The 21,300-nt window shown below is 38.1% G+C and overlaps 1 protein-coding gene across 1 annotated transcript; it reads right to left on the bottom strand.

Annotated features, from left to right (window-relative positions):
• Nucleotides 1-17,991: 17,991 nt before the first annotated feature.
• LOC136208189 (uncharacterized) lies at nt 17,992-21,300 on the bottom strand. Its single transcript, XM_065998994.1, has 3 exons — nt 21,052-21,300; nt 19,594-19,759; nt 17,992-18,665 (listed from the first exon to the last, which is right to left on the bottom strand). The coding sequence occupies exons 1-3, from the start codon at nt 21,298-21,300 to the stop codon at nt 18,199-18,201; spliced, it is 882 nt and encodes a 293-aa protein (XP_065855066.1). The 3' UTR covers nt 17,992-18,198.

Here is a 21,300-nt window from a genome sequence, read left to right as displayed (position 1 = left end):
AGCAAATATATGCTTCATAGTCGACGACACTGCTGACCAAAGTCAATCTGAGCAAGCTGACCTCTCTGACGGTTCTGACCAAGAGGAACATTCCAATGAGGTAACATCTCTACTCTTGCTTAGAAATGAAATGGTTAACGCCCTGAGTGATCTATATACGCTGACTAAAAAGTGTAACAAGAAAATAAAGGTACTCAGCAGGCGATGTGATGAGATCGAGGAGATCAAACTAAGTGATCTACGACATCTTCTCCAAGACAACACCAGGCAAGATGAAAATCTGAAAATCATGCATGGTTTTGTCTCGGAAGTCCAAACTGAGTCAAAGAAGCTTAGGAAGGACATCACAACTATACAGAACCAGCTGAGTAAATCGGCAAAGAAAGGGTTCTATCCCAATGCTGAGTATCAAGGTACTGGTCAGCATAGACAGTACACTCAGCAGAACAATCAGTGTGATTATTGTGGGAAAAGAGGGCACACCATTGATGTGTGTTGGTATACTCGACGGAATGTCCAATGTGACTTCTGCGGAAAGAAAGGCCATACCACTAGGTATGTTGGCATGCTCAGCACAATCGTGCTAACCAGAAACAAAATCACTCTCAAAGGGTGACCTATTGTGACTTATGTGGTAAAGCTGGCCACACAATAAATATATGTCGTCACAAATTAAAATATGATGTAGCACCTGTCTATGCTAACCAACGAGGACCCAAAAAGAATTGGGTACGTAAAGATGAATGATTCAAAATGCAGGTAAGCCTGAGGTGCGTGGAGAAGTCAAAGCTTTGGTATATTGACAGCGCATGCTCGAGCCACATGACTGGTGATGAAACTCAATTCATCACACTTGAGCGTAAACGAGGTGGAAGTGTAAGCTTCGGAGATAATAAAAAGGGTAAGATAGTCGGTTCAGGCACTATCGGAGGTAACCCTACTATTGAGTCAGTCTCCTTAGTCAGGGGTCTCAAATATAACCTATGGAGCGTAGCTCAGCTGTGTGACAGCGGTAGAAAGGTTGTATTTGATGCCACTGAGTGTCGGATACTCGAGGGAAAAATAAACAATTTGATTTTAACTTCCCCTCGTGTTGACAATGTATACATATTGAGTTTAGAAAAGAATTTTTCAAAAAATATATGCTTAGTGTCAAAGAAGGACAACTCCTGGCTATGGCATAGGATACTTGGTCATGTAAGCATGGACCTCCTTGCCAAACTAGCAAGAACGCAATTAGTTGAGGGATTGCCCAAACTTAGATTTGAGAAAGATCAATTATGTAATGCTTGTCAGCAAGGTAAACAAACGAAAAAGTCTTTTCAAAGTAAAAATGTTGTCTCAACCAAACGCCCATTGGAATTACTACATTTGGACCTTTTCGGACCAATCCAGCCACTCAGCTTGGGAGGTAAGAAATTTTCCTTAGTCATTGTAGACGATTTCTCTCGGTATACTTGGATCATCTTGCTGAGTAGCAAGGATGAAACATTTGAGATGTTTTCCACATTAGTCAAAAGACTTGAAACTGACAAAGACTTAAAAGTAGCTCATATTAGAAGTGATAATGGCGGAGAATTCAAAAACCAACAGTTTGACGAATTCTGCGAAGTCAGTGGCATTGACCATAATTTTTCTACTCCTAGGACTCCTCAACAAAATGGGGTTGTTGAAAGGAAGAACAGAAAAATAGTTGAAATTGCTAGGACAATGCTGAGCGAAAATAGGCTTCCAAAGTATTTCTGGGGTGAAGCTGTCCACACAGCATGCTATATACTAAATAGGGCTTTAGTTAGACCTATACTCAAGAAAATCCCTTATGAACTTTGGAAAGGACGAAAGCCCAACATTGGCTACTTTCGTGCCTTTGGGTGTAAATGTTTTATACTCAACACAAAAGAAAACCTTGCTAAATTTGATGCTAAAGCTGACGAAGCGATCTTTCTTGGGTACTCAACTAACAGGGGTGTATAATAAACAAACTCAATTTGTAGAAGAGTCTGTACATGTTGAGTTCGATGAAACTGACCCTGTAGGAAAAATAACTCAGTCTGCCGAAGATGACCCAAGCTCAGCTTCCGCTGACCAAAATGGAGCCGCTGAGTCGTCACCACAAGGGCTGACCAAAGGTAAACACGAACCCGAAATTACCTTTGCTGACCAATCTACTTATGCAGGTATTGTAGAAACACCTATTCCAGACAACTCAACATTACCTAAAGAAGTCAAAATTCCAAGAGGACATTCGGAGAAGTCCATTCTTGATGCTGCTGAAAACAAGCTGATGACGAGAGATCAGCCTAGAAAATATCTCAGCAATGTTGCATTCGTCTCAGTCTATGAACCAAAGAATTTCACCGATGCTCAGCACGACGAATTCTGGATCAATGCTATGCAAGAAGAGCTTGATCAATTCAAAAGAAATGAGGTATGAGATTTAGTACCAAAACCTAGGAATCAAAAGACCATAGGAACTAAGTGGGTCTTTAGAAACAAATTAGATGAGCAAGGCAATGTAGTCAGAAACAAAGCCCGACTTGTAGCCCAAGGCTATAGTCAGCAAGAGGGCATTGACTATGGTGAGACCTTTGCTCCCGTTGCTAGTTTAGAGGCTATACGTATATTGTGTGCATATGCTAGTTTCATGAACTTCAAACTATATCAAATGGATGTCAAAAGTGCTTTTCTTAATGGATTTATAAACGAAGAGGTATATGTTAGTCAGCCTCCTGGGTTTGAAGATCCAAAGTTTCCAAACCATGTTTATAAACTCAAGAAGGCCTTGTACGACCTGAAACAAGCACCTCGTGCTTGGTATGAGAGGTTGACCAGTTTCCTGCTGACCAGGAACTATGTCAGAGGCAAAGCTGACACAACCTTGTTCATTAAGAAAAAAGGTAAAAATACCCTGCTCGCACAAATTTACATAGATGATATAATCTTTGGTGCTACTGACGAATCTATGTGCAAAGAATTTAATAAACAGATGCAAACTGAGTTCGAGATGTCTATGATGGGCGAACTCAACTTCTTCCTTGGACTTCAAATCAAGCAAGGGAAGAATGGCATCTTCATTAGTCAGTCTAAGTACGCCAATGAAATGTTAAAGAAATTCGATATGGAAGAATGCAAGCCCATATCTACCCCAATAGGTACTGACACTGTCCTCTATACTGACGAGAAAGGTAAGTTAGTAGATAGCAAATTATATCGAGGTATGATTGGCTCTTTACTTTATCTTACTGCTAGTAGGCATGGCATTCAGTACTCGGTATGTTATTGCGCGAGATACCAACCTGACCTCAGAGAATCTCATCTTATAGCTGTGAAAAGAATTTTTAGATATTTGCAGAGCTCAGTTAATGCAGGTTTATAGTATCCAAATTCAAATGACTTCACACTCATTGGATACACTGATGCTGACTATGGACGAGATAAGTTAGAGCGTAAGAGTACTTCAAGAGGGTGTCAATTCCTTGGAAGCTGTCTAGTATCTTGGTTCAGCAAGAAGCAATCATCAGTGGCCCTGTCAACAACTGAAGCTGAGTACATTGCTGCTGGAAGCTGTGTGGCTCAAGTCCTATGGATAAAGCAACAGCTTGAGGATTATGGTGTAAAAACAGAAACAATAGAAGTCAAATACGACAACAAGAGTGCCATTGACTTATCTAAAAATCCAATCCAACACAGCAGGATGAAGCATGTCAGCATAAGGCATCACTTCATTAGAGATCATGTACTCAAGGGTGAGATCAAGCTGACCTACGTTCCAACAGATGAACAGCTTGCGGATATCTTTACGAAGCCTCTGGATCGTGAGCAATTTAACATACTAAGGGAAGCTATCGGTATGTCTAATCCTCTCCACTAAAATTCTATGTTTAAATTGAATGTTGAGTGATTACCATGCCGAGTGATTCGTGCTAAATTAGTAGCTGTTGCATGCTGAGCTAAATATGAAATATATCACTCTATGCTGAGTAAACATACATACTGAGTGATTAACATGCACTGAGTTACTAAGCATGACGAAATTCTTCTACGTAAAACTGACTACTCAGAATATCAAACGTTTAGAATTCTAGATACTGAGTAAATCCGTTGCACAATTAATGCTAGCACACGTATTAAATAGCCACCTAGGATGACGTAGGTGCAATAATTAGAAAACGCATGCGCCGATTGTGTCATAAATGCCAGAATTATTGTCGATTGATTATCTCGAGGTCAAACCGCCACTTCAACGTATCAGATCAACTCGACACCTCTATAAATAGTGGATGAATTCCCACTTGTCTCTCTTTACACTCAAAATTTCTGGCATCCAATCTCTCTCTCTCTCTTGAATCCCAAAACCTCTCTAAAATCCTTGAGAAAATCATGTCTGATTCTCAAAACATCTCCGGTGCCAATTACGACCAAAATCGCTCCGATGAAAACCCTCCATCTCCTGCTCAGCAGGACTATGATGAGACTTCTATTGAGTCTCAAGGTGGTGGTCAGCATGACAAGTCTAAGGTCAGCATCTCCAGTAAAGACCCTCAAGCTAACCAATCAACTCCATCTAAGAAACAGAAGAAGGAGAAGGGCAAGAAACCACTGGAAAGAAATTATTCTCCGGTTTACAACAGTGTAATGGGATACAAGATCGACCATTCCCGCTGGTTCTCTAAGGGATTTGTAGAAGCGGAAAACCCTTTTGCGAATGGATTTCGAAAAATGGCTGGACCGAGCTATTTTCTATCCATGAAGTCACCTATCCAGAATTGGTAAGGGAATTCTACGCCAATTTAAGAGATGCTGATGATGACTGTGACTACCTGGTCACCAAGGTCAAGGGGAAGAAAATCTTCATCAATCCCCCCTATCTCGCCAAACTACTTAAACTGAAGAATGAAGGAACCGAACTCAGGTGCACAAACGACTCCGAAAAAATCAAATACCCTGTTGAGTTCTGTAAACCCTCTGGTCATAAAGGAGAAATTGCCAGCATGTGTATGGGTCAGAATCAGAAGATGGCTCATTACATATTGACCAACTTTATATTCTCTAAGGTCAACTCCCAATCCTCCGCATCTAACTTTGAACAGTGCTTTATCTGGCACATGCTGACCTACCAGCCACTCAACATGCCCGTTTTTCTTATCGGTGCATTTTAACGTAGTACCGGCACACTCAGGTTGGGATCCCTTATCACCAAAATTCTCAAAGACTACAAAGTGGGCTTGGTAGAGGAAATTAACATTTGGGGTACGGAAATTTCTGCTGGCATACTATTCGGTTTGGCCTACGATCAACCCATCGTACCCAAAAAAGGAAAGGGGGCCGCTGTTGAAGACGCACAGGATGTGCCGACCAAGAAGGGGAGAAAGTGTTGATGAAACCAACTGACCGCACTCGGCAGGACAAAAAGTGGAAAGCTGACTAGTCAACAAAGGATGTGAATACAGCTCCTAAAAAGCTAAGAATATTATCCAGTGCGAGGAAAGCTGATGCTGAGCAAGGTCAGGAGGAACCTAAGTCAGCAAAAAAACTGAAAAGGCAATTGAGCCTGAGGAAGAGAGTGAGGATACTCCTGAGCAACCTTTGCAAAAGAAGAGGAAACCTTCTGGGTTAAAACCGATTGATGCACCTCCTCTAGACTTTTTAGTCTCTGAAGACTCACACTTTGTAAGAAGTCAAGAGATTGATCTTAAGAAAACCCCTACTGACCAGGAAGAAGAACTGGGTAATGATGAAGGTTAGTTTGATAGGACAGATGATGTTGAGCCAAGTAAGGATGTTGATGCTGAGCAAAATCAAACAGTTGATGCTGAGCAGACTGAGAATCAAACTGAGCAGCTTGTGCAGGACAAGGTTGTGGAAGGTCTCAATGCTGACCTTGAATTGAACTCCTCCTCTGAGTCTCTTGAATCCATTCCTGCTGATCCCTCTCCTCAAACTCATAAGAACCGCACAGGCAAAAGACTCAAACGCAAGGCTCAAAAGTCTCCAATCATTGACATTCTGGATGATTCTCCACTAAGAGAACCGATTACTGCCCTAACAAAACTCCAGTTTCAATTCTTCTCTGAACCAACTCCCGATCAACTTAAGGAAAAGCAAGCCTCTGTTTCTCAAGCTAAGGAACAAGCCGACCCCAAAGCTCCACAAGGTCCTGTTTCTGCCGAGCAAGTGCTCGAAGTTCCTGCTACTCAAAACAATGAGTTAGCAAAGGAAAATCCTGCTCAGGTCAGTTCTTCATTACCTCAATCTTCTGAACCTACTCGGCTTCAGGCTGACTCTGAACAGGTCAATATCTCTGTCGATCCACCTCTTCCCAACTCTTCAACGCAGAATGAAAATCAGTCAGTTCCTGCTGCTGACCTAAACAAAAGCCTAGCTGCTGACCTAGCTGGCACATCCAAGTCTGGACAGCATAATACTCCTCCTCCATCCGATCCTATTCCATTTCCAACTTCTGAACCTCAACATGATGAATCTTATGCTTACCTACATGCTACTGAGTCTGGACGAAGAATCATTGACTCAGCTCAAACCTTAATTCAAGATATTCATCAATCCAATGCCGATGTTGCTAGGTCTGTCCATGTTGAGCCAACTCAACTCTCTTCTGTCACTCAGCTTTTGACTGAAATCAAGGGTCTTAAGGATCTACTGAGTGTCATGACATCCTTTCAATCTCAACAACCCAAGCAAGAATCTATAGTGAAGCTGGCTGAACTCCAGCTGACAATGGTCAATCATATGAATGCTATCCAGGGCCAACTCAACACCTTGTCCGTTGCGAACTCAAACTATGCAACCTCTGCTGAGGTTAATCAGCTTTTCACCCAGCTAACTTCTGAGCTGACCGGGACTCGTGAATTGATCTCCTCCTTCTCCTAGTGTTCCATTGAGCAAATTAGTGAAGTTGTTCAGCTACTCAACTTGAGTAAAGAAGAGATGGATACTGACCAAGTAAAGACAAATAAGATTCTGCAGTATTCTCAAGCCATACTTAAGCATGTCCGGCATACCAATGCTCAACGTCAGTTCTATGATGTTGTGTTGCTCAAAATGTACCATCAATCTTATGCTAAACTGTCAGAATCTATAACTTGGATAGGGAAATCACATGAGTATCTCTTGAGCATGCTGAGTGCTAATATTAGGATCCCTACTGCCACTCTGAACGATGGCATGGTTGTCTTCGATGGTCCTCGGGAGAGTACGAGTCAACTCCAAGCATACTCAGCCAAACTAAATCGTGTTGTTCTTCGCGAGACATTTATTCCCCCTTCCTCTGATGCTGGCAAAACGGGGGAGAAAGAAATGCGAGCTGCTGGAACTCAGCAAAAAATGGGAGAAGCATCTTGTTCAAGAAATCAGGGTCAGCAACAACAAACCGCCAAAGGGAAAGGCAAAGTAAATCCTGCTCACCAAGCTCAAGTCAATAGGAAGAAATAGATTGGCTAGTCTTAGTTTCTTGACTTGTAATTGTATCTGGCGTGTTCTATCCTGTTTAAACTGACCAACTATATATTTATGCATCTTTCATTCAAACTGATTGTAGTTTGGGAAAACTCAATAATGTATTATTGGAACATTAGGTATTTATATACAAAGTGGTATAGATACTAATAGGTCCCTGAACTAATATGCTAATAGGTCCCTAAACTATTATCTATATACAATTACATACATTACACTCCCCCTCAAGCTGGAGCATAGATATTTGACATGCCCAGCTTGTTACAGATGTAATTTACCCGAACCCCATTTAAGGCTTTGGTAAAAATGTCTCCAAGCTATTCATTGGTGCCAATATAGGCTGTAGCAATGATGTTTTCTTCTAGCTTTTCACAAACAAAGTGACAATCTATTTCAATGTGCTTAGTACGTTCATGGAACACAGGATTGGAAGCAATATGAAGAGCTGCTTGATTATCACACCATAATTTTACCGGAGTGGTGACGTTGAACCCAAGTTTGGAGAGGAGATGACGAATCCACATAATCTCACACACTGATTGAGACATCGCTCGATATTCAGATTCTGCACTGGAGCGAGAAACAACATGTTGCTTCTTGCTCTTCCAAGAAATTAAATTACCTCCAACAAAGACACAATAACCGGTAGTGGATCTCCTATCATCTTTGTCTCCTGCCCAATCTGCATCAGAGAAACACTCAATCTGGGTATGACCATAATTCTTGTAAAGTAAGCCTCGGCCAGGAGTTCCCTTTAAGTAGCATAAGATCTGTTCCAGTGATCAACAGTGGGAGATGACATAAACTGGCTAACAACACTGACAGAATAGGCAATATCCGGTCTAGTCACTGTAAGATAGTTTAACTTTCCAACCAAACGCTATATCTTCCAGGGTCTTCAAAGGGCTCTCCTTCTGATGTGAGATGCGCATTCGGTGTCATAGGTGCACTGCATGGCTTAGCTCCAGATTTTCCAGTTTCGGACAACAAATCAAGAACATATTTTCTTTGAGACAGGAAAATTCCTTTCTTACTCCTTGACACCTCAATTCCTAAGAAGTACTTCAAAGCTCCTAGATCATTGGTATGAAATTGACCATGGAGAAATGATTTCAAAGACGAGATTCCTGACATGTCACTGCCTGTAATAACAATATCGTCTACATAGATGACCAAGAGAATGATACCTGAAGCAGAATGTTTATAAAAAACAGAGTGATCACACTTACACTTCTTCATCCCAAAAATCTCAATTGCTTGACTAAACTTTCCAAACCATGCTCGAGGACTTTGTTTCAACCCATATAGAGATTTGTGGAGACGACAAACTTTGCCATACTCCCCCTGAGCAACAAACCCTGGTGGTTGCTCCATGTAAACTTCTTCTTGAAGGTCCCCATGTAGGAAAGAATTTTTGATATCTAATTGATGCAAGGGCCAATTAGAGTGAGCAGCTAGGGAGATAAAGAGACGAATAGAGCCCATTTTAGCCACTGGGGAGAAGGTGTCAGAATAATCAACCCCATAAGTCTGAGCAAAGCCTTTCGTAACAAGGCGAGCCTTTAGTCGAGCAACAGAACCATTAGAGTTAACTTTCACAGCGAATACCCAACGACATCCAACAGGTTTCTTACCAACAGGTAAATGTACCAAGTCCCAAGTACCATTAGCATCCAAAGCATTCATTTCATCAATCATGGCGTGGCGCCAGCCCGGATGGGACAACGCCTCAGATACAGATTTAGGAGTAGTAGTAGAGTCAAGGGAAGCAACAAAAGACTGTGAAGGAGAAGATAAGCGCTCATAGGAAACAAAAGCAGAAATAGGATGGGTGCAAGATCTTGTACCTTTACGAAGGGCAATGGGAAGTTCATCAGTGGTTTGGCTTGACTCGGGAGCAGGATCTGAAGGCGGAGCAGAAATTGGTACTGGATCAGAAGCAGGAGGTCTCTCACGTCGTGAATATACCTGAGTAATTGGTGGCTTAGAGGGACATCCATCCGAGACCTGGTGAACGTGATAGACCAGCTCATCATCAACATCAGTATCACCTGTGGAGATATCAGACGACATGGGAAAGAAGGGAAGATGTTCCATAAACGTGACATCAGAAGATACAAGATATTTATCAAGAGAAGGAGAAAAACAACGATACCCTTTTTGAAGACGAGAGTATCCAAGGAAGACACATTTAAGGGCTTTGGGGTCAAGTTTAGTGACTTGTGGACGAACATCTCGAACAAAGCAAGTACACCCAAAAATACGAGGTGACACAGAAAACACAGGTTTATGAGGAAAGAGAGTACCATACGGAGTCTCACCTTGTAACACGAAAGAAGGCATACGATTGATCAGCAAACATGCTGTAGAGACAGCATCAGCCCAAAAATGTTTAGGAACACGTGTTTGAAACAGAAGAGCTCTAGTAGTTTCAAGAAGATGACGATTCTTGCGTTCAGCAACACCATTTTGGGATGGTGTATCAACGCAGGAAGATTGATGGAGAATACCATTCTGGATCATGAAAGACTGAAATTGTCCAGAAAAGTATTCTTTTGCATTGTCACTTCGGAGTATATGAACAGAAACATTAAATTGTGTTTTAATCTCAGCACAAAAAGTAGTAAAATGAGTAAATAATTCAGAACGACTTTTCATTAAATATAACCAAGTAGTTCGAGAATAATCATCCACAAAAGTAACAAAATATCTGAAACCAGGTTTCGACACAACGGAACAAGGACCCCAAACATCAGAATGAACTAATTCAAACGGAAAACTGGACCTTTTATTGACTTGGGGAGGGGAAAACAAACGGTGATGTTTAGCAAACTGACACGACTCACAATCGAAACTAGACAAATCCTGAAACTGAGGACATAATTTCTTCAACACTGGTAGAGACGGATGTCCCAACCGACAATGTTCATCAAAAGGTGTGGATACACTAGAGAGAGCAATCGGTCTTCTAACATTTGTATCCAAGACGTAGAGACCGCCAGCTTCCCGTCCACTACCAATAATCTGCTTCGTCATGAGATCCTGAAATAAGCAATGATCAGGGAAAAATGAGATAGAACAATTAAGTGAACGAGTAAGCTGACTCACAGAAATTAGATTGAATGTAAATCCAGGCACATTAAGAACAGAGGAGAGGGAAAGAGAAGAAGTTGGGTTAATAGTGCCAGAACCAATGACAGGGGAATGTGTACCATCAGCTAAAGCAACATGTGAAGGAAAATTGTTATTATGAGAGGTGAACAATTCAGAATTACCTGTCACATGGTCTGTTGCACCAGAATCAATGACCCACTTTGAAGACGAAGAAATGAGGCACTTATTAGAATTACCTGAATCAGCAATAGCAGTGATAGGTGAAGTAGAATGCTGAGGAGCTAATGATTCTTGATACTTAGCATACTCATCTGCAGTAAGGGTGTAGGTCGGGCCAAAGGATGTAGCATCACTAGTGACAATGTGAGCAGACCGGTGCCTGTGCTGCCCCTTTGCCTTAAGTTTGGGACAAGTACGCGTGGTATGACCCGGCTCATGACAGTAATAGCATTCAAAGACTCTGTTCCCTTCAGTTGGATATCTGGTGTCCCGGAAGACTCTGTTCCCTTCAATTGGATATCTGGTATCCCGAGTACCACCCTTAGTCGGACCCTTATAAGAGCGGTCAGATGAAGGCTTGTGGCTGACTAGAGCACAGGAAGCAGGAACAGCAGGAGTGGGTGACAGAACCAGCCCACTTTGCAAAACACGGCTAAGAGCTTCCTCAGCATCAGGAATGGTGGCACTAGAGAGAATCTGGGAGGTAACACCCTCAAAATCAGAACCAAGTCCACACAGATAGCGAAGAACAAATATTTGTTCCCGTTGAGCTTGCAACACTCTTATATCAGTACTCAAAGGCAGCAATTCATTCAACTGCTGAAAAATTTCCCTCAACTTCATATAGTAATCCTGAGCAGATTGACCCTGGCGATCAGTAGTATAGAAAGATTTATACGTATCTTATAAGCGAGACAAATTATCCTTCCCATCATACATATTTTGCAGATAGTCCATAAGTTGTCTGACATACTCACAATGACGAACCAAACCAACAATAGACGCATCAATAGAGTTCTTAATACCCAAAAATAAACAGGCATCATCTGCCATCCAATCCTCATCATCTGTCTTAGGATCATCAGTTAAGTGACGGGTCTTCTTGATGCTACGCAAATAAATCTTAATTGTTTTAGACCAGTCTAAATAGTTGGAACCCGTCAATTTATGATCAGTAATCTTAGGAGAAACTGTCATAATGCTACTAACCACATTCTTACTAGATTCAACTTTCTTATCCTTCTCCTGAGCCATTTTAGCAAGGAAGAAACACAACCCAACAAATTTCAGCAAAAAAGAAACACAAACAGGGACCAACCTTCACGGGTGCGAAAACAAAAGTTGCCGGAACACAAAATAAAGTGGACAGGGAGGCCGATCAGAGGGAGACAAAGCCAACGGTGTCGGTCAGAGTTGGATCGGTGGCCGGACGCGCCGTCACGCGCCGGCGCGTGGAGGAGGCTCGCCGGAGTTAAAGTGGCACGTGCGGTGCACTCGCCGGTCGGAATGATGCCGGACCGCTGCGAAACTGCCGATCTGGGGATGGGTAGACGGATGGGCTGGGAGGTGAGACTCGGTGGTGACCGGAAATATGTAAATCGGAAGAAGGTGGAACCCTAAATCAGTTTGCACGCTAGGGCAAACACAAAAGAAAAAAAAAACGCTGCACACTAGGGCAGGCTCTGATACCATGTAGTTTGGGAAAACTCAATAATGTATTATTGGAACATTAGGTATTTATATACAAAGTGGTATAGATGCTAATAGGTCCCTGAACTAATATGCTAATAGGTCCCTAAACTATTATCTATATACAATTACATACATTACACTGATAAATCTTTTGTGATGCTTACTTACTTATTGTGCTATATGCTGATCTGTCTATATATGAACAAACAAATGAAATTAAAAAGGAATACTCAGTACACATTAGCTCTGATACATTTTTCCATAAACTCTGATACCTAAATTATCTATGTATCAAACTGAGTTAACATATGTTTCAAGCATTAGATCTTGGAAGGTCTAGAATTGAACTAAGTCAGTATAGGCATATCTTAATTTTACTCGATTAAATCTTAGAAGGTTTAGAGTTAAGTTAATTCAATAGATGCAACCCTTACGGGGGAGTAACTTCAGAAGCATAAAAAGAATTTCAATCATGGGGAATCTCAATGCTGAGTTCCAGTAATTAAATATTTTGCCAACATCAAAATGGGGGAGTTTGTTGAAACACCTTTCCACATGATTTTGATTTGACAAAATGATTTAAGTTAATCCATGATTAAAGGTCAATTAAATTTAAGTGCTTTGATTTAATTGTACTAATATGTTTGTTCAATGTTGAGTATAAGTATAAATGAAAACAGAAATAAAAAGTAAGACAGGACGAAATCATCATGAAAACACAGCACAAGCCGAGTGGAGTGCAACTCAGCATAATAGAAGAAATGTTATCTTCAGAACAAATGCTTAAAGATGAAGCTGGCCAAAGAAGCTGAGTGGAACGCAACTCAGTATCAAAGAAGAGAAGTCTTCCTCTAAACTAATGCTTGCAGACGAAGCTGACCATGGAAGCTGAGTAAGAATATGACTCAGAAACAAAGAACAAAAGCAACATCAATACAGTCAAGCTAAGTGTTCGTCAGGACAGCACGAATGATCCGTTTGCTAAAAGAAAAGATCCGACATCTGTCTGCACCAATAACAGAAGCCTTGGAATTACGCACAGAGTTAATTTCGAGATGCATGGGTCAACTGTCCGTTAGCTAAAAGACGAACTGGCACTAGAAGACAAACCTGCGGGAAGAAGACAAGCCTGACGCCTGCTAATTTCAGACGGCAGGATTGGCCTGCAAATCTGAAGCTGACCAGAACAATGACGCAATAGATCTGTTTGAATCCAACAGATAACTCCAGATTCAAATCATTAGAGCTTCAGACCTCAATTATAAAAGGACAAGTTCATTCTTGGATCCTTTGCCGATTGCTGAAATACAAAAGAGAAAAAGAGAAAAATACAAAAGCACATTCAAACAAGAAAAAGATCTTACACCAAATTTCCGTTTCTGTGTAAAAGCTAGATTGATTTTGTAATCATCTAAAGTGTTCTTCATCTAGAAAGAACAAGTTTGTATCAATTGTAAAATTGAGAGAGTTGTGCTGAGTACTCGGTTTTAAGTACTCAGCGGTAGAGAATCTGAGTGTTTGGTTATAGCGCTCAGTAGGAGTTGAGTAGACGAATAGAGGAAGGTACCCTTGCATATTCAACTGCCTTGTAAACGGTTTGTGCTCTACCTTTAAAGAGCTCAGTATTGGATTGAAAAAGCCCGGAGGGACTCTGGGGACTGGACGTAGGCGGAGAGGCCGAACCAGGATAAGTCGTGCTGAGTAATTTCTAACTCTCTCTCAATATATATATTTGTATGTGTTACTTGATTAAACTGCTCAGGATATAAATTGTAAAAGCTGACACTGAGTAATCGTGGTGCTGAGTTGGAAGCTGACGTCAAGTGTCAATTCCCAACTCATAAGTAAAACAATTATAGTCAGCATCTGACTAAAGCTGTCTTACGTCTCTCGGCCGTGCTGACGAAAACTAAGTTAAGTAAGTTAAAAAATTGATTAAGTCAGCATAATTAAAGAAAAAGTTATATTAGTTCCTAACCCCCCTGGAACTAATCACACGGGACCAATAATATCCAGCCTCAAATTCCCACCCCTAGCCTCGTGAAAGGACGAAAATGCCCTTTCACGGGTTGGGGATGGGAAAATGCTATTTTTTTCGCTTTCCGTACATGCGGGCGTGTGGCTATCATGCCTCACCATGTGATCGGGCGTGATAGCCACACGCCTCACCCTGTGGTCGGGCGTGACAGCCACACGCCCGACCACAAGGTGAGGCGTGTGGCTATCACGCCCGACCACACGGTGAGGCGTGATAGCCACACGCCCGCGTGTCGGGAAGGCAAAAAAAATAGGTCTGTCATTCAATTAAACCCGTAAATACCTGTAAACACTACACAATTTTAATTAAAACCTGTAAATACCATACAATTTTAATTAAATTAAAACCCGTAACAATAATATAAGTTCATGAATAAATATTAACTAAAATTAACAAAATAAAAATTTAGTTAAACAAAATAAAATTTACAACAACTAAACTTAACTAAAATTAACAAATTAAAATTTACAACATAAAAATTTATTTAAACTAAATTAAACAAACTAAAAATAACAAAAATTTAATTAAATTAAATAAATAAATAAATAATTGCCCATACACCACACGGCCGTATGGGCATCACGCCGTCACCATTGTGAGGACGTGAGGCTATCACGCCGCACCACAGGTGACGACGTATGAATATCACGCCGTCGCCTGTGGTGAGGCGTGAGGCTATCACGCCATCACCTGTGGTACGGCGTGATGTTCATACGCCGCACCAGAGGTGACGGCGTGATCTCCACACGCCCTATGTCCCGATTCCGATTTCGAATAACAGCAAAATCCGATGCAAACAACGTCCAAAAAACATCAAAATCAAACAGAAATACATATCATAGGTCCCTTTCCTTTGCCGCCCCTCCGTCGATCCATGTTTTCGTTGATAAATTAGTTCGGATTAGATTAAAAAGAGTTTAGGTTGTTTGAGAGGATTTGAGAATTCTGAAAATTGTCCTTTAGTTATTTCACGGGGTTAGGGGTGGGAATTCAAGGCTGGGTATGATAATTCACTTTTTTTAAGGCAATGTTGCCACTTTTTAGCACTCTTACTTTTTCTTTTCTTTTCTAATAGAAAAATTTGATTTAGTTACTTACTATTGGTACAATTTTGTGATAATATTTATGATTAAAATAAAATATACATAAAATAATGATTTATGGTACCATAATGATAACTTTTATAATTACTTGATATGAAACTATTTTTTTAAGTTAGAGAACAGTGACGTGGATGAGAGAGAAAATATAATATTATATTTTTAAATAATGTTTTAAATTTTATTAAATTGAAAATGCTCTAAAAAATATTTGACAAATGTCGAACAGAAAAATCAGACAAATTATAAAGAAAAAATGAGTCACCATTTAATTGTGTTGAAGAAGAAAGAGGTTGGCCCATCTAATTAAAAGATGGAAAATAACAAAAAGTCTGGGCTTATTTTCATCCAGGGACTCTCTGGTCCATAGGCCCAAAGACTCCCTTTAATTCGTTTTTGGCCCCTCCAATACCTTTCATTTTGGCTCCCGAACTTCCCGACCTTCTCGGTAGCTTCCGATTGTCCCTTTGAACACAGTTCCATAAATTAATATTCTCATTATAGTTTCGATGTTTAGTGATAATTGCATCAAACGTATTAGGTTAAGTGAATTGTCTCAGTATACGTATGTTATTGTGTCAGAAATTGACAATATTATACTTTTGTAATAAGCGTGTTGAAGCTTAAGAACTAATCATGGATCTTGAAATCGATCCAATAAGTTTAAGAACTATAATTATAACATCCCGATTCAATACTATGTAGATATTGTCTATTTTGATCCAAATTCAACACATTAGATCTTACAGCTTTAAAATGCATCTGTATCAGGACCGGTCCTGACAATTTATGGGCCCTGGGCAAAATAAGCAATAAGGGGCTCTTTAATATAAAAGTTACTAATTAAAATATAAGGATTGGATAAACCTTTAATTATTATTTTTTATCAATGAGTTTTCAGAAAGAATTAGACCCTCCAAAAAATTTTAAAAAAATAACTTTCATATATACATATATACACTATTTTATTTTGCCCCTCCAACCGTGGGCTCTAAGCCGGCGCACCCCGGACCTATGCCTAGGGCCAGCCCTAATCTGTATATATTGAATTCTCACTTTACTAATAAGCACCAGTCACATTCTTTCTCCATTTCTGATGTGTGATTTAGTTCATTCATTAAAACTGCTCGTTACTTAGTTTTTTTTATCCTGATGTTACCCACTGCGAATCAGATTGTGTACAACTTGGATCTTGAAATAAATACAATATTATTTATAGATATGACTTTCAATGTTGAGTTTTAAAAATAATATCTTTAACTGTGGTACTAAGGAGGATTAGAAGGGCTGACCAAACAAATAATAAGACCAAAATGACTAATCCGTCAATTTAATTTCAGCTTTTTAAATGTCCTTAGTCTAGTATATTATATGGGCAATATATATGTGGATAATTATTATTATTATAATGGCCATTATTATTATTATTATTATTATTATTATTATTATTATTATTATTATTATTATTATTATCGCCATACTTGTCATTCAATTGCAGATTTGGATCATGTTTTTCATATTAAATGAAAAGGTTCTTATAAAATACTACTATAAAATAATACTTTATTATCATTTAATCAAGTGTTCACTTCATTATATCATAAGGACATAATTTCGTCAAAAAATAAGTAACACGAGGACATGATAGTAAATTTAATAGAAATTTACATTTATTTACGTTCTAACCAAACACAACAATCGTTATTGTATAAGTTATTTTATACTTAGAGCATCTTCAATGAGGTATAATAAACCACTCAATATACCTCATTGTATCATACTCTCCCATTGGAAAGAATATGATAAAAAGTAATATTTATTTACCACTCAATGTTTATTGAGCTTTTGCTTTTATATATATATATATATATATATATATATATATATATATATATATATATATATATTATTTTTAAAATAATATGGTTGGTTTAATTAATTGGTAAATCAATTATGATTGGTTTAATTAATTGATGGATCCTTTGTGATTGGTGGATCCATTATGATTGAGTGGTTGTAAGTATAAACCATTGGAGATCCTCTTATACTTCAACTTATTTATCTTACATCATTATATTAATAACACCTCGTCTAACAAAACTGCAAGTTATTCCGGGAGAAAAGATACTTAATTCTTGAAATTATTTTAATATATATACTGTTAATTTGTCAGCATTTTCAATTAAAAGCATTGTTTAATAAATGTAAAACTGATTTTCTTCAAAGCTACGAAAGTTGCTTTAAGAAAAAATTATAATTTATTATTTTTGAAGAGATTAGTTTTTACAACTTATTAGAAAATTTGATATTACAAAAATAGTTATACATTTAAATATAAAATAATATATATAATTTTATTTTATGTTTTTAAATTTTAGAATTTTTATTTATTATGTATCTATCAAACATCTTCAGTTTTTTCCTAAAACACTTTCTCATACAACAAGTTTTATAAACCTCAACAATACCGAACTGGTTTACAATCGTCAATTACATAACAACACACTTTATTGTTATACAAAACACATAGAAGGATCTTTTATACGAAAAAGAAAAGTAACAAAAAATCACAAACAAAATCAAAATTTAAACAAACTAAATCCCGATCTCTCTATCTACGAGGATGCAGACTTAACGATAAAGAAGTCACTCTTGTATCCTGTTATCATTATTGAAGTCCACATAGACGCAACAATATATAAACCTTTCCGCAACTTGAAAACTCCCCCCAATTCTCAACCGAAAACACCCGTCCTACCGGACCGGAATCGGAGATACCACTTAAGCATAATTAGAAGCATCAAGAAGAATACTCTTGATATGATCAACAAAATGTTGCATTTGGTCTCTAGAATGCAAAGGAGAAGGATAAACACAAACACAATCCAACACTCCATCATCTCTAATAGTATCAAAAATAGCAAGACATGGTCCAACACCATGGGCAGAAGCACACCCAATATATTCCTCAAACTCAAAAAACCCCTTTTTAACCTTTGACTTTGACTTATTCTCTATGACTGTGTCTTCAAACACAGACAAGATTGATGTCCTTAAGGAAGATGAAGATGTTAAGGTTGGATTTTCAATGGCTTTGCACATTAGGTAGTTTATGTCTGCCATGTCTGTGAAGTGTTTGTTGCTCTTCTTGTAACTTTCATATTCATTGTATACTTTCTTGGCTAAGTCCCACAGTTTTTCCCCTCCTTTTATTGTGTATGTGTTCATTATGGCACTATGGTAAAACCCTGCAACAATTTGATCTAGTTAAATAATAATTAATAATGAACGGATTCAGAATTCACTGATAGATGTGTTTCAATGTTCACGTGCGCTTAATTGAAAAATTTTAAGTGTCTTTTACTTTAGAAAATTAAAGTTCTATACATATGTTCAATTGAGTTTTTGGACGACTAGTGAGTGTTTAAGCATCCTTCTCACCCCATATATAGATTCATCCCTGCAATTAACGAGGCGTAATACATCTGTTGTGTCCAATATATTTGGATTAAAACTTGAACTGTCTCCTAAACTTTTAAAGGTTCCAAATAACCTCATATTCTTGTTCAATTGCATTCAATATTTTTCAGTAGAATTTATTAGATGCAGAAAATGGAAGACACACTCTGCCAATGTCAAAAAAATATCGAATAGATAAATAATTAGAAACTTTTGAAAGTTCACGAGGCAGATGAAGTTTTGAGATTATTGAATGTAATTTGGCAAAAAAAAATATGAGGTTATTGAAGGAATTGGATAAGAATATAAGATTATTGAGTGCAATTGGACAAGAATACGAGATCATTTGTAACTTTTAAAAATTTAGTTGAAGTTATGACCCAGTACAGAGGGCACAAATATATTGAGGGGTTAAATGCATCATTGGTCACTAAACTTATATGGTTATCTCAAAATGATCACTCAATTTTAATTTACTATGGTCATTTCAGTAATTAAAAAGTATCAGAATGATTACGTAGGTAACACATCAGCATATGAATCAACGCATATATCTGATCGAAACGACACATGACATCCACGTATGTGTCATCGGACTATCATGTGTCGGTTATTTTTATAAAAAAAAAATAAATAAAATTTAGTTTTTTTCATAAAAATAACCGGCATGTGATGGTCACGTTTCGTTTCGATCAGATACGTGAGTTTGTAACATACCCGAATGGTGATGAGAAAGTGGCGGGTCAAGATGGGATCTGCAGTCAGTGAGAGTGACAATAGCATACTTTCTCTGCTTATCAATACGGCTTTTAGAGCTCTGCGCAGCAATTAGTCCAGCAGCCCCAAGTGCCCCGCACAGTTTTATTCCTCTTGCCTTGCAGCCCTACAAAAAAAAAAAAATTACAAAAATTAACTCATAATTAATTAATTTATCAGCCAAATTAAAAGAAAAAAACATATAAATATATAAATAATAGTTTTGTTACCAAATAAGATTAAAAAATAATATATACACAGAACTATTAAATGATTATGGGAGCTTCATGAATTTTTTTATATTAAAATATTAAAAAAAATCACAATTTTTTTTTTTTATATAAAATTAGAAGAGATAATGTTAGATTTCAACTCAAGATCTTGGGTTTCCTTTTTATAACAAAACAAAAAATAAGCACCCTGATACTTATATATTTTTAATGACTTAATACATTCGTTGTGTATAGGGATGGCAACGTTTAATTTTTCATTACTCGTACTCGCTCTAATACCCTAACGAGTATACTTCATGAATTTTATTTCCGTCACATTTAAATTACGGATACCCGCATGTATCTTTATCCATTACGAATCGATGCATAAAAAATTTACAAATTTAATAAAGTATAAATTTAATAAACCATCCATAAATTATTCATTTATAAATTTAACAATTTAATAATAGGTTACGGTTTCGAATCTCACTTCCTGCATCTAAAACTATTAATTTTTTGTTTGTTTTATATAAAGGAGTCGGGATGAATAGCGGGTTACCTGTTACCTATTACCTGACGAATATATAACAGGTATCTGGTACCCAATGCGTCTTCCCATAACTGTCACAAATAAAAAAAAAATTATCTCATACCCCTTTATATAGGGTTGGATAGTGCCGGACACCTGCGGGTGCAATACCCATTGTCATCCCTAGTTGCATACTATATTTGTCCTATAACTTTAATTGCCCCTTGAACTTTTAAAAGTTCTAAATTACTCCATATTCTTGTCTATTGTGTTCAATAATCTCGGCCTTGTTGGGCAAATAGATGTTAGCTGATTACTTTTTTGGTTAGCTGATTTGACTAGCTAATTCTATAAACGTGTTTGGTAAAATTTAGTTGATTGCTAATGATTGTTTGTGTAAAATGATAAATAAAAACATAGTAGAGTATTTATTTAGATTTAAAGGGTAGTAATTAGAAGTAAAAATTTCCTTCAAAAGAGACGGAGCAATAAGCTAATTGAAAAAGCTCATAAACCAGCCTTTTCAAAATTAGTTTTTTGATCTCAATAAGTTATTTCAAACTTCTCTTCACCAAATACCACTATTAGAGGTTTAACTAGTCAAAACCTGTAAAGTGTCTCAAACTTCTAATTTTATCCCAAAAAACTATTTACCAAACGGGACCATATACTTACAGCAAGAATGTTGAGAGTATCACTTTGGTTGATCTTAAACCTCACAACTTGAGAAGATCTAGTTGATTTCACATCATTAAACTTCAAATTTGTCAATCTTAATGAATTAACAGAATACCCAATCATATCCACTCCTCTTAACCACAATGTCTTCTTAGCTTTCCCTTTAGGAATCAAATCCTCCATAGCCAAACCAACCTTAATCCCTTCATTCCCCCCTTCCCCCACCTCCCCCTCCCCCTCCCCCAT

This window comes from Euphorbia lathyris, chromosome 10 (genome assembly GCF_963576675.1).
Source record: "Euphorbia lathyris chromosome 10, ddEupLath1.1, whole genome shotgun sequence".
In the NCBI taxonomy this organism is placed as follows: domain Eukaryota; kingdom Viridiplantae; phylum Streptophyta; class Magnoliopsida; order Malpighiales; family Euphorbiaceae; genus Euphorbia; species Euphorbia lathyris.
This window is presented reverse-complemented; position numbering and strand designations above follow the sequence as displayed.

Coding starts and splice junctions, on each gene's coding strand:
- LOC136208189 (XM_065998994.1), bottom strand. CDS start 21,300: ATGGGGGAGGGGGAGGGGGAGGTGGGGGAAGGGGGGAATGAAGGGATT. Junction 19,760..21,051: donor ATACTCTCAACATTCTTGCT/GTAAGTATATGG, acceptor TTTTTTTTGTAG/GGCTGCAAGGCAAGAGGAAT. Junction 18,666..19,593: donor ACTTTCTCATCACCATTCGG/GTATGTTACAAA, acceptor AAATTGTTGCAG/GGTTTTACCATAGTGCCATA.